Source organism: Vidua macroura, chromosome 8 (genome assembly GCF_024509145.1).
Source record: "Vidua macroura isolate BioBank_ID:100142 chromosome 8, ASM2450914v1, whole genome shotgun sequence".
NCBI classification, from domain to species: Eukaryota; Metazoa; Chordata; class Aves; order Passeriformes; family Viduidae; genus Vidua; species Vidua macroura.
Genome location: NC_071578.1, coordinates 30,819,127 through 30,832,763, shown reverse-complemented (window position 1 = coordinate 30,832,763; position 13,637 = coordinate 30,819,127). Strand labels below are relative to the sequence as shown.

The 13,637-nt window shown below is 42.5% G+C and overlaps 1 protein-coding gene across 16 annotated transcripts in view; it reads left to right on the top strand.

Moving 5' to 3' along the window:
* PCDH15 (protocadherin related 15) overlaps positions 1 to 13,637 on the top strand; it is a 331,935-nt gene that overhangs the window by 79,567 nt on the left and 238,731 nt on the right. For 15 of the 16 annotated variants that reach the window (XM_053984471.1, XM_053984472.1, XM_053984474.1 and 12 more), the window contains one exon: positions 10,877 to 10,942. In XM_053984471.1, the coding sequence (XP_053840446.1) occupies positions 10,877 to 10,942 (66 nt within the window). Of the gene's footprint in view, positions 1 to 10,004; positions 10,024 to 10,876; positions 10,943 to 13,637 lie in introns of those variants that run through there. The other variant, XM_053984467.1, reaches the window with a different exon arrangement.

Sequence of the window (13,637 nt, the reverse complement as noted above, 5' to 3'; positions counted from 1 at the left end):
GTTTTGGATTATTAGGGCCCAAGATTTCCAAAGAGGAGGATAAGGAGATGGTGGCAGGAGTAAGAGAGGATGTCAGAGATCTGTTCTTCCATCTCAGGACATAGTTTGCTTATTAAATAGGCACTTGAAAGAAAAAAAGGTTTAAGCCCCACTTCATGCTTTTCACCAAAAGGTTTTTCTAACCTAAAATTTGAAGAAAGCACTGACTTTGCATTCCCCCTTTCTCCTCCTGATATTTGCTGGGTTGTGTTGGGCTTTTTTTTTTTTTTTTTTTTTTTTTTTTTCAAATTTGGAGATATTTTGTGAATTTACCTGAAAACATGAATGATAAACTGTGGGGCAGAAGCCAAAGCACACCTCCTGTGACACACTCTGGACTGGGAACAATTTTAATTATAAAACTAAGATAACCTTGGTTTTTACTCAACAAATTAGATCTCCAAAGTGTGCAGCTCAGTAGGAGAGCCATAAATAACTCTCTGTAGCTCTCCAGCACTGAAGTCCTCACTGCTTTCCTAATTAACTCAGGATGTGTGAAAACAAGCTGCCTCTAGGATGGTCAGAAAGCAGCTCAGGCTTCAATTATTGAACCCATTGGACCATAATTCATTAAGAGACACTTCCAAGGGTGACACTTCTTGGGAAGTCTCCTTATTCCATGCTATTTCTAGATGGGGACATGCAAATGGCTGGGACTCAGGAGCTGCACAATGTCTTAGGTGCCTTCAGCTTTTTTTGAGGGGGAGAACAGACCTTCTGCCTGTGACTTTGGAGCCTGTTTTCCTCTCACACCCTGGGAGGGCAGCATTTCCATGTCCTTGGCTGGGCAACTTTTCCATCCCTGACTTTGTGTCAGCCTCCTCTGTGCAAAGTGAGGTAACTTCATGAAGCCTCCATGTACGTAGGAAGTTCATTCCATGCCATTTCCTGGGTTCTGCCACTCCATGTCTGCCTGGAAATGGGCTTAAAACCAACATTTTGGCCCTGTTGGGGCTTCTTTTGGTTGCTAATTTCAGATACTTAAAATCTATAAACCTTTCCAAAGCACAGCACCCAGTCTTATGTCATGACAGTGTTCAGTGGGAATTAAATCATGATTTAGTTAAGCCACAGTACCAAGGTCCAGCCTTTAAACATCCAGGTGAGTCCTCAGTGGTGCAGATGTTTGTTCCTGCAGGGATAGAATGAAGAATTCCCTGCTTTCAGGTGGATAATTCAGGGCAGTCCCATGACTGTAGGATGTGTTCCTCCAGAACAGGGTTGCATTTCTGGGGGAAGATGGAGAAAATTGCATTGTTGTAATTAAGATGCACTTGTGGCAATCTTTTTGCCTGAGCATTTTTAGCAGTGTCTAAGGGAGAGTTTGAGGAGCTGAGGAATTGAGTGTTTCTTAAGACAAGGGGATGTCTTGAGATGGCAAAGCCACATCCTCACCTGCCACTGCTGCTTGAGGTCCTGATTAAATTTGAGAAAGATGTTGATCAACATTGCCTTCATTAGAGATGTCAGGAGAGAGCTATTTATAGGCACAATATGTAAATCTCCCCAAATAGGTGGTTAATTCTCTGGAACACAAACAATCCTAGGAGTGGCAGCTTAATTAGCACCCGTTTTCCTGGTTACCTGCTGGAGACTGGCAACAAGGGGAAGGTTCTGGAATTTTTGGAATATTTGTAGCCTTGGAGAGGTGACTTTGCTCAGAGGAGCAAAATTGTTCTACCAGACACTGACAATTTGATTCATTTTTTTTTAATAACGTGTGGATGTTGCTAATTTTTTAGGTTGAGGAGAGGGGTTTAGAATCTTAAAACCCCGAAGTTGGAGGTTTCATGTCTGTGTAATTCTTTTTACCCCAATTTATGAAGTGCTGCTTTTTAAAGGAAGCTACTGAAATCACAGCCTCAAAAATACATTCAATGGTATTCACATGGTATTGAAATATTCTAAAATTTAACATCTCTTTTTGCAGAGAATTATATTCCTGTGAACATATCAAAATTCCATGGAGGTTTTTTCCCCTAAAAATTAGTTTAAAAATTACTTTTAATGATTCTTTCTCTCGCCTTGCCTCGGCTCATTCCCATCAGTTCTGTGGAACACAAACTGAGATTTTTCTTGCCTGTTTTAGACATACAAAACATGGACTGAAACAGCAGAAATTCTTCAAGCAAGAGAAACCTGATTGTTAAATAAGATTTTCAACCTCAGTATTTAACCTAAGATATAAAACTGACCAATTTACCCTTTAGGAATGTGGCAAGGGTATTAATGTTTCAGTTAATAAATGCCAATTTATTTGATTTTAAAGAAATTCCAACAATATGAAATGTTAGGAATATCTCCAACTTCTTTTCCCAAGTTGCTTTTACTACTGATACTACAGCAGTCAAAATTTACTTTAAAAATTGCTTATAGTACCAAGAATGAGTTGAAGTTCCAATATTAGAAATTTTTCATCCTCCTCTATGAGAGTTCTGTCTTAAATGCATTACAGGCATAATAGGGAAAATGCAATCCCAACAAATATTGAAAATAAGATGACATTTGAATGCTGGGGGCTTAGGAATGGTTAAAAGCAGGTTTAATCAACTTTTGAAAGCACTTCTGAAGATACTGCAGCTTCTCTCAACTCATCCACTGCTTTTTAATGGTCTTAAAAATTACTTTTGGTAATGGTAATTTTAGCTGCTGCTTGGCATAGTATCATGTTTTTATGTGCTTTACAGTGTTTTCAGGCACAAGTATGATTTTAAAGACTCCTGTCAACTCCAAAACTGCTTGTAAAATGGGGAGTTATTTCAATTTAAAAGCACAATGTCTGAAAGAGGAATGGCTCTGCATTCATCTCAAGCTGTAAAAATAAAATAGCAATGCACAGCACTGGCAGGGCAATTTGCAGGTCCCAAACCCTTTAGAGATACTGTATCTATGAATAAAATAAAGAAAAAAAAAAAAAAAAAAAAAAAAAAGGTGGAAGAATGGCAGAATAAAGCCACGAGATAAATTGGCTCATCAGGTTACGTGTCCTGAAATGGAACAGGAGCTTTTCATAACGGTCTTTATTTGCTTTTTGTCCTTTTTTTTTTTTTTTTTTTTTGCACTGAATTGTCCCCCAGCCTCACTTTTTGTCCAGCTCAAACCAAACCCAACCCCAAATTCACCTCTCCCTTGACCCTTGGAATGCCTAAGATCCAAATTTTAGAGCAGGGCTTAACTCTGATCAAAGCACACAAAGTCTGGAAGTTTAAACAGGATCTCAGAAGGGTCTGAATCAAGCTCAGGTTTGCTGGGGTGCCTTCCCAGACTCTCCAATTAGGGATTTCTCTCAGGAAGAGCTGAAAATAGCCCGTGAAAGCCCTTCTTATGCCATTTTCAATGCACAGCCATGGCAGCACAAGCCAGCTAATGTAAAAGGTTATGCCAATCTCCTACGAAATTGCCCAGCTGTGGAGCTGAATGCCCACACAGGAAACGAGGCGGGGCATTTTCCCCTGCAGTGGGGTTGCTTGGTTACTCAGTTTAAATGTATGGCTCTATGTGGCTCTTTATGAGGACTCACAGTTTGTAAATCGAGTTTTAGAAACTCTTTCATGGCTGTGTTTTTCCCCAGAGTGTTCCCTGCTGAATGGAAGTGGAGGTAAGGACAAAGCACTGCTTCCTTCAGGAGCAGCTGGGCATTTTGGAGAATCAAGTGCAGCTGGAAACAGAACTACCTGTTCAGGCAGAGAGAAATGTGAGGTGCTTTAACTCAGCCTGCAAGAATTACACTCCTGGCCTCTCCAGGTTGGAGAAGCTGCTCTCGCTCTCCCAGGCATCGCCAGCTCCCGGGAGCTTTGCTGGGGGTTTCAATCCACCAAAGACCTCAGGCTGGAGTTTTTAGCATTGACAGGCTAGGGTGGTGAAGGATGGAGATTTCTTGAACTGGGCTCTCTCAGCAGCTTGTCCCATCACCAGCCACCTCAGGGGCACAGCTGCCCTCATGGCACTTGTTGTGCTGGCAGTGTTTCGGTCAGCCAGTGCTGGTGTTCTGGCCTTGCTCTGTCCTGGATCTTGTGTGTGCCACACACACAAACTCTTAATTTCCAGCCAGCAGTCGAGCAGAAATCAATTGTCTATTTCCTCATTAATAACTTCATTCCTTATTTAAAATGGCCACGGTATTATTGGTGACTCAGGCTTGAGGATGGGACTCGGTGATTGTCGCTTTGTATCTCCAAGACTTCTCTAAGTGTTTGATGGGCTTAACCAGGTAGAGGAAATGGGGAGAAAAGCTTTGAAATACTTTAAAATTGGAGACTGTTTGGGTTGGAAAGAACATTAAAGATGGAAAATTCCAGCCCCTGCCATGTCAGGGACACCTTCCACTATCCCAGGCTGCTCCAAGCCCCAATGTCCAGCCTGGCCTTGGGCACTGCCAGGGATCCAGGAGCAGCTACAGCTGCTCTGGGTACCCTGTGCCAGGGCCTGCCCACCCTCCCAGGAACAATTCCTTCCCAATAGCCATCTAAATTTCCCCATGTGTCAGTCTGAACCCATTCCCTGTGTCCTGTCACTCCAGTTCCTGATACAGGGTCCCTCTCCAGCTTCCCTGTGTCCCTTCAGGCCCTGGAAGGAGCTGTGAAGTCTCCACACACCCTTCCCTTCTCCAGGCTAAACAGCCCCAGCTTTCTTAGCCTCTCTTCATCTATGACTCTCCAAACTGTCTTTCACAAGCTCTTTTCTTCTCCTCTTTAAGATGGAAAGGGTCATGGTTGAAGAAAAGAGTATCTATGAAGCTAAAACTGGTGAATGTTGAGAGTTGGCTTTGTTTAATTCTCTCTGGAGCTAAATTAAAATGCTTATAAACACAGAGGAAAAGAAATAACATAACAAATCTAGACTTTTTGCTCCCCTCTAGGTCCTAGAAAAGTCCCCTCTGATTTTTTTGAACTTGCTCCCACTCTGTGGGGAATAATTTGGACATGCTTGCTGGGTGAGGCTTTTTGTAGTATCAAAGTTATCATTGCCACCTTCCCACAGAGGTTTTCTCCATGTTGGATGCTGTGCTTATCCAAGGTTTTTTCTTTCATGTGCATATCAAAGAAAGTGGCTTTAGTGGCTCCTTGAAGAATTTTCCGTTTTGCCATTTGTTTTATTGACAGCACACATCCACTGAAGCGGATCAGAACCCTGAACTCACCATAAATTCTTCTTTGCTGCACTGTTTGGGGATGATAAAGTGGTTTATTGGAGACATGGAGGGAATAGAAGGTCGGTAGGGAATGGCTGGATGCTGCTTCCTCCTGCACTGTGATGGGGTGGTGCCATGTGAACAAGCCATGACTTGTTCAAATTAAGCTTGCTCCAAGATGTTCTGGATGCTGCACACTTCTATGGATTCAGGAAGAATTTGGAAAGATTAACAAAAAGACAAATTTTAGAGTTAATACTTTGTTTTTCCTGTCTTAGGGGGCAGCCCTAGGAAGTAAGGGCTTGATGCTGAGGAGCCTTCCTCAATTACTGACAAGGTTTAGAGTCTGATACTTATTTCAGTTAAAAATAAAAAATAAACTTCTTTCTGCCAAAAAATAAAATATTTTCCTTCCACAGTTAGTGGGTAGAACCTTATTAAATGGAAAATCTTTTCAATTGGGCTGAGTATCTGTTAGGAACTGAGTCAGGGGTTTGAAATTGCCCATAGCACTCCCTGTGCCTGTTTAAATAAAAACAAATGGAACAATTTATCTGAGTAAATAAAAACAAACTTGAATATAAGACAAATAATGAAATAATTCAGAGTAATGATTGAGTGCTCCTGCAGCAGCTGGAAGAAGAGTTGGTGATTAGCATATGGAAGTGGATTTTTTTCCCAGTTTTATTTCAGGAGTGCTCAGGAGGAGGTTGCAGTTACTTCCCAGAATCATGTCCCAGGAAGGTTCAGGTTGGCTGTTTGTTTTCCCCAGGAAGGCTCAGACTGGCTGTTTGTTTTCCAGATGATTGTGCTGTTCTCCCTGAAGAGCTCCTCACTTATTTTTTGTGTCAAGGTGAAACTCTCTCTCACTTTGGAGGGGTAGGACTAAGTTAGGGAACTTTTTTCTCAAAGCTGTGCTCTGTTAATGCAAATACAAATTCCCTCTCCAATCTTGTTGGGAGACTTTTTATGCTTGAAGTCACTTAAATTTTTAGGGCTTTGTGGTCCAAGCTGTTTTTCTTAATAAACTTTGAAGCCATGTGATGCAAAGACCAGAACAGCCCTCTCCTGACACTGCTCCCAAATCATTCAAATGTTTTATTGAGCTGGAATTTTAGAGGTATAGGAAGTATAAGTGGTTATTTGGAGTTTCTAAGTGATTGTGTTTGGTAGGGAGAGTATAAATGCAATTTTGGATGGCTGTCACTCCTCTACCTTGATGCCTGCATTGTCAGTCTCAGTGTGTCCCTGTGAGGGTGAGCATGGGGCCTCTCAGAAATGTGAGTGTGGGGCTTCTCTCAAAAGTTTCTGAGGAGAGCTTTGCAAAAGCTGCTGGAGCCTGGTAACCTCCACACACAGTGAGTGGTGTAGGAGTTCAGGTGTCTCCAGCTACTCCTTAACTTGTTGTTCATAGAGAAATGTGTCCCTGCCCATGACACGGGCTGGAACTGAGGGTCCCAAAGGTTCTTTCCAGCCCAAACCATCCGGTGAGTCTGAGAGCAACTGGGAGCAGGAGAGGAGTGTGGAAAATGCTGTGAAAGCCCTTTCTGGAGGAACTGGTGCCTTTGGAGATGGCAGTCCCTGGCAGAGGGGCTGTGAGGATGCAGATGGCCTTTGGGATGGTGAGAATGAAGAGAAGAGCTCAGGAGGAGAAAGGGAGCTGCTGGAAACTGCAAACCCCCATAGCTGTGGGGCGGTGCTGGTTGGAGGGGACATTTGGCTGTCAGGCAAACCCCAGCTTGTGTGACCACGGAGTCACAGGGTGGTCTGGGTTGGAAGGGACCTCCAAGACCATCCATTTTTTTCCACCTCCCACTGGAGACTCTCTCCTCTCAGGTGTCTGCAGAGTTCTCCTCGCCCAGTGTCCACCTGTTGGGTCCACACACTAGGAGTTTGGTATTAGCTGGTCCATTAACCATTGTTTTAATTTTTATAGATGATTTTTTGTATTTTTAGCTGTAAAACAGAGAGAAGTCCTCCAAGGAGTATAAATGCTGGATGGCAAGGGGATTTGAAGGAGTTTCAGAGGTGAAAGGAAGATGATCCAGGAGGTCTCTGCTGGGAAAATACCTGATTATTCAAGTTGTTGTTTTGTCTGTGCTCAGGCTGTTTGACCTTGCTGAGTGTCTCACCTAGGACAGTGATTAAGGGCTTCCTCTGAGCCACCTCATTAAAAATAATTAGAAATTAAATAATGAAAATTAGCCAGCAGAAACCAAATAGAGCTGAGCCTTGACACTGTTACATAGAGAGTTTGCTAAAGAGGTTCTCACTTTGCTCCCAAGGAGAGAGGCTCTTTGTTTATCCCCTTCTCTTGATTAAAGAAGGGTAAAGCAGAAGCACTGTTAGGAAAAACAGTGAAGTTAACAACAGGAACAGAAATGATTTACTGCAAGGTCTTAGGAAAGCCTTCAGAGCTTGTTGTTTATTTAGTAAGTTCTATCTGCCTTTCCTGTAAGGAGGCTGGGGCAGGGGCACTGCTGCCTCAGGATTCCATTTACCAGCATTGCTGCCTAAACGTAAAATGCATCATGAAAACTGTAGGGAGGGAAGCTCATTTATGGAATGCTTTTCCTTTTTAAAGTGTGCTTGATTTATCATGATTTGACTTCAAAAACTACTCCATTATGCCCAAGAATTTCAAGGACAGCTTGTTGTTTTGTTGAGAAAATTGGAACAGAGGCATGTTCTGGTAATACATTCTGGTAATGAACTGCAGTGTAAAATTGGAAGAGGTAAAATAATGGCTAGAAGAGTTCTACCAAGGCTCATATACTGACACGGGGCACCTTTCTGTTCTTTGGGTTTAAAGTCTTGTGAAAAAATTTAGCTTAAGGAACTTCTATTTCCTCCTTGCTAATTCACCTACGTGTGTTTCCTGAGAGCTTCCATTTTCCTTGATTAAATATATTCCAGCTTGTGTCGTCTTTGTAAGTTCCCCAAATCCCGAATCTCAATGATAACATACATCTCTAGAAAAAAGTTAGGGTTGTTTTTGTTATGGCACTGGAATGTTTATTGTATCCAGTGAAAAAAAAATGAGGGGGGGGGGAGGGGGGAAAGGCCGTATTTCATATAGATAATGCAAACATTTCTTATCTGCCCACTCAGTGTGCTCATAGGAAACTGCAGTGTTATGAAAGATGTGGTTTTCCAGGTGATTTATTTGCTCTGTTAAATCCTGTAAAACAAAAAAAGCTTTAAAATAATAGTTAATTTAATTCTTAAAAGCCAAACAAACTGAAAAATTTAAATTGTTATGTATCAAAGTAGACTGTATAAGAATGAAAGGAATAGGGAAGGAGAGGTCATGCATTAATAATCTTATTTAGACTGCCTAAGGCATTTTGAAATGGTGAAGCGGGCACGGAGGTATTTGGTCACAGGTTGGGTTTGTTGGTCTTGGAGGCTTTTTCCAACCTGAAGGATTCTGTGACAACAAACCCAGGATGTGGTGGTGGATCTCTGAGGGGCACGCACAGCAGCTCCCACTGTTCCTCAACATCTGTATGGAGGGAGGGAGCCTGGCCCTGTGGGCAGCCCTGGAGGCACCTCTGGAGTGCTGTGTCCAGCTCTGGAGCCTCAGCAGAGCAGGGCCAGGAGCTGCTGGAGCTGAGTGAGGGCCTGGAGCATCTGGGTGCCCAGGAAAGGCTGAGGGAGCTGGAGCTGCTCAGCCTGGAGAGGAGCCCCAGCTGAGAGGGGCCCTCAGGCCTGGCTGTCCCTGTGTGCAGGGAGGGGCAGAGCAGGGCCCAGGCTCTGCTCCGGGGCCCAGCAATGGCACCAGAGCCACGGGCAGGGCCTGAGCCCAGCAATTCCCCCTGCACAGGAGGCACAACTTCTTCCCTGGGCAGTGCCCAGCCCTGAGCACATTGTGCACAGAGCCTGGGGGCTCTCCTCCCTGGGGCTGGGGCAGAGCTGTGTGCACACAATGCTGTGCCCTGTGCTCTGGGAATTCCATCATGTCCATATGGATGGACAGGCTCAGGGAATGCCATGCTCAGTCCTTTCCCTATGGTGCTGAGATGTTTGAACTCCTCAGGGACAACGCAAAGCTGCTGCTGCTGCAGGAAAACCCAGTGTTGTAGACGTGTTTTCTAGAGGCTTCACTTAAATGGAGATCTGAGCAAATGCTTCACTGTCTCACCTCCCATTGTAGGTCTTGTCTGTGCTGGAGTAATTAGAGGTTGTAACGAGCTGCAGTTTAGGTCCTTTGAAGTCCACAAATGTGTCATTTTTGCCATAAGATGAGAAGTAGAATTTACCTCAGCTTGCTCTTCTGTTTAGTTTACAGATGATTTTCCGTTGGGATTTGTATGTAAAAAATACACTCCAAAAACCCAAAACCAAACCAGTAATGCCTGAGTATTTCTTTCCTATTTTGAGCCCAGAGCTTGATTAGAAGGCATGATTTCACACAAATGGAGTTTGGTTGAACTGTGCATCAGAGGAGCCTCTTAAAGTCTATAAAATCCTGGGCAATCTCAGATAGTCCTGCGTGGTGTATTGGGAAGAAGAATGGTTGTCTCTTTTCTCACTGAGTCAGTGAGGCTCTTGGAAAATTAAAAGCTCTTCCTAATGAACTTTTATTTCCATGTGCTTTAAAGGAGATAGTGGTTTTCTGCTGTTTAATGTAGAAAACTTGATTGGTCCTAAAACAGTCATCACATGTGGTGATCATGCTTTTATGTATTTTAAGGCTACACTTATGTGTTTGCTAGCTCTGCATGTACTGCTTGATATCTTTGAACCTCTCTTTTGAGTAAAACAACAAACTCTTACTTATTTTCTTTCGTTATTCTGCTCTGCTTCCATTGATGACTCTAAACTTTTGACTCCAGACTGGCAATATGAGGGTAAGATGGCAAAATATGACTTCCTGAACATTGCTTGTCTGCTTTTCATTTGTGTTCTCCTTAGAGTTATTAAAATTCCATTCACTAAATAGATCCTTTTTGTTGCAATTAAATACAAATTATGTTTTGTTTCTGTTGTGAAGCTTTAATTATGATTTATACCTTTTAATCATTCCTTTGTTATTTCTTTTGGGTCAAATTACCATTGTATTCCCTGTGTCCTGACACACATTGAGATTCCTGACGGGATCTCTAGAGCAAAACACAAACAGATTCCTTAGCGTAGCCATCCAACTGGATCGTGGTGACAACAGTCCTTCCCTGGAAGAGTGGGGAGGCTCTGGCACCAGGGTACCCAGAGAAGCTGTGGCTGCCCCTGGATCCCTGGAAGTGCCCAAGGCCAGGTTGCACTTTGGGGCTTGGAGCAGCCTGGGATAGTGGAAGGTGTCCCTGCCCATGACAGTGGCAGGGAATGAGATGGCTTTACAGGCCCTTCCAACCCAAACCATTCCATGATGCTGTGATTTGAGGGGTGTGTGACATGCAAAGGAAAAAACATATAATGTTTTTGCAGTTCAAATGTTTTAAATATGGATCATAACTGAGATCTTTTGTCATCACATCCTCCCTTGCATTACAAAGTTTTTCTGAGTAAGGGGTAAGCAAGCAGCTCTGTTTTGAACTTTTGCGAGTGTATCTTTACTATCAGTTTTAGCTCATACCTTCATCACATTTAAGGGACTATTTGCCTTCAGCATGCCAAATATGCTGACTTAAAAAAAAAACCCCAACAACAAAACCCCAGAGATCCTACTTTTGGAATGAGAAATAACTCTTTTTTTCATCTTTATAGATTGCAAGTTGGCCAGAACAGGTCCTCCAGCCACAATAGTTCCCATTGATGAGGAGAGTCGCAACGGTGAGTGCCTCGTAGTTATTTATAACACAAATTACTTATAACCAGTCTTTAAGGCCCTTGTGGCAAACAGACCTTCTTAATTTTTCTTAAGTCAGTGGGACAGTACCAGAGGACAAAGTTGTGGTCATTATTTGGTTTTGTTTGGGTAAAGCTAAAATTTTACTCTGCAGCATGAAAAGAATGTTAGCAACGTGGTCTTCTGGGTTTCACACATGGCTTTTGGAAGGTTGCTTGCTGGTTCCCTCTAAGTTTAAGAACATGAGTTTATGGACACCCCTGAAATGGAAGAATTTGGTTGTAGTCATGGAAATTTCAAAAGAAAATGAATGTCCCTTTTCTTCAGTATTTTAATTCTCTTGACAAATCAGAGAGTTCTCATGTTGTTAATCTGTGGTCTGAGCATTGCATTTATGCAACATACCTTGATGGGATGAAGTGCTTTATCCTTTTACAATCAGCTATTACTCCTGAGAGTAAGTTACTACTCTTTCCTGCTTTTTATTCTGTGTGTTTAGGGTTTTTTATTTTAACCTTGGAAGCTGGGCCTGTTTTGTGCTGTGTGTGGTTGTGGTTTATCAGATATGGGTGCTTGAGATGGTGAATAAAGCCAGGTGAGGCTGGTGGAACCTCTGTGCTGTTATTCTGGGAGGATTTCCTTGTTGGAATTGCTCAAAGTCAGATGGATAAATGCATTCATGGGTAAAGCTCCTCAATAAACCAATTTTTAATACACCTGTGTGTGCTGAAAAGCTCTGGTACTGGGGTGGCTGTTAAAACCAGGCTCTTTTCCCTCCTCCTGGGGTGGTTTTCCCTGCAGTCAGGAGCATCCAAAGGAGGGCTATGAATATGGATGTGCACTTTGATGTGTTGGTTCTTGTCCAGCTGCTGTTGAATCCTGATGTGTTCCAGTTGTGGCCTGCTCAGTTTTGGTGGAATGATCCCCTCAGCTGAAATGGTTCGGCTGCCATAGCTCATCTCTCGTAGCCTTTCATCCTCCCTACTCATTAGAAATAAATCTGTACTAACAGCAAGGAGTTATAAATAAATCCAAACCAACTTTACCATCAAAAAACCTTTGTGAAAACCTTTAGAAAGAGAGGTTCAAGCTGGGGACTCCTCATCCCTGCAAGTGTCCAAGGCCAGGCTTGGCAGGGCTTGGAGCCACCTGGTCTAGTGGGAGGTGTCCCTGCCCACAGCAAGAGAGTTGGAATGAGATGAGCTTTGAGGCATCTTCCAACCCAACTCAGTCTGAGATACAAAACTTAATAAGGAATGTGTGGTGTTCTACATTTCTAGTGACCAAACTTTATATTGGGATTTCCAAGAGATGCAGAAATAAAAATCCGCCTAATTTTCTTCTTGCCTGTACAAACAAGTCTCTAGCTTACTTACAGGGTGAAATCTTACCCTTATTTTAGTTCTTCCATGGCACTGTTGCTTCCAAGGGTCTGTTGTTGAGGTTGAAATGGCTTCTCTAAGGATAGAGATCTCAAAACAATGGCTGGGACATTTTATTCCATCAGTGTATGTGGTCATTGTGTTCTGGCAATAAATAGAAAATTCTGCTCTTTAGAAATAGATATTTAGTTCCATTGTGCCATGGCACATTGAGCTCAATCATTCCTAATTCACAGGAAGTCAGAGACCAGCAGACCTCACAGAATAGAAACATTTTCCCAAAAAACTGCTGCTTGTTTTCACAGTCAGGCACACAGGTACTGTGCCTGACCTTTAAAGATGTTATTGAGATCAGCAGAGATGTTAAGATTTGACAGTTTCCCGCCATGGGATGGAGATCTCTTTATATCAAGTAATTTAGGTACAGAAGTAAATTACATGATAATTGTGCTCATGTGAGCAATCCTGAAAGGAGTGAACTTGACCTTTCTTAAGGAATAAATGAATTATTTTATGATTTTCCCTGTGTTGAACTGAATTGGGTGATAGTATTTCAGATCATATTAACAGCAAAACTGAATTTTTCCAGATGACTTTTATAGGCAGAGAGTTATTTTCGCCCATGGATTTCTTTTTATTTAATTACTGGATTTGAGACTTGGTTTTATCTTGTTTTAAAGTCTGAATGAGCCTTATTCCTAGGTCAGACTTTCTCATTGCCAGTGTACCCCAAGTTTTTGGAGGCCTTCATGCAGAGCCATCCGTGCTTTTTCCCTTCAGACGAACAGTCTGAAATTCTCAAGGGCTTTGAGTCTTTGGGCAAGGCTTTTGATGGAAAGTATACTCTTGGGAAAGGACTTCTACAAGGCAAGATTTAAAGACTTAGAGATGAAATTAGAATTTAGAAAAGAAAGCAGAAGATGGGGTAGAGGAAATAAGCAGACCAAAGTGAATTCCTTCATGTGAGGACAAATAGGAACTGGCATCTTGATGCTCCATCCAGAACAAAAAAATTCCACAGTTAGGAATGCTTTGTGTTCTTTCCCATCCTAGAAAAATCAGTCAGTGTTGGTGTGATTTGATTTTGTTGGGTTTTTTCCTCACTGCTTCTCTTATGATGGTGTGAGTGCTCTAATGAAAAATGGGAGCAAATCCCCAAACCTCCTGCTCTCTTCCCTCCATGTTCCTTGGGGATGTCTGGCATATGGAACTGCAGCTTTTATGGCTGTAGGTGGGTCAAGTGTCATTCTTCCACTTTTTCATCCTCCTGCTCTCTCAGCAGCAACTTTTCTTCAGC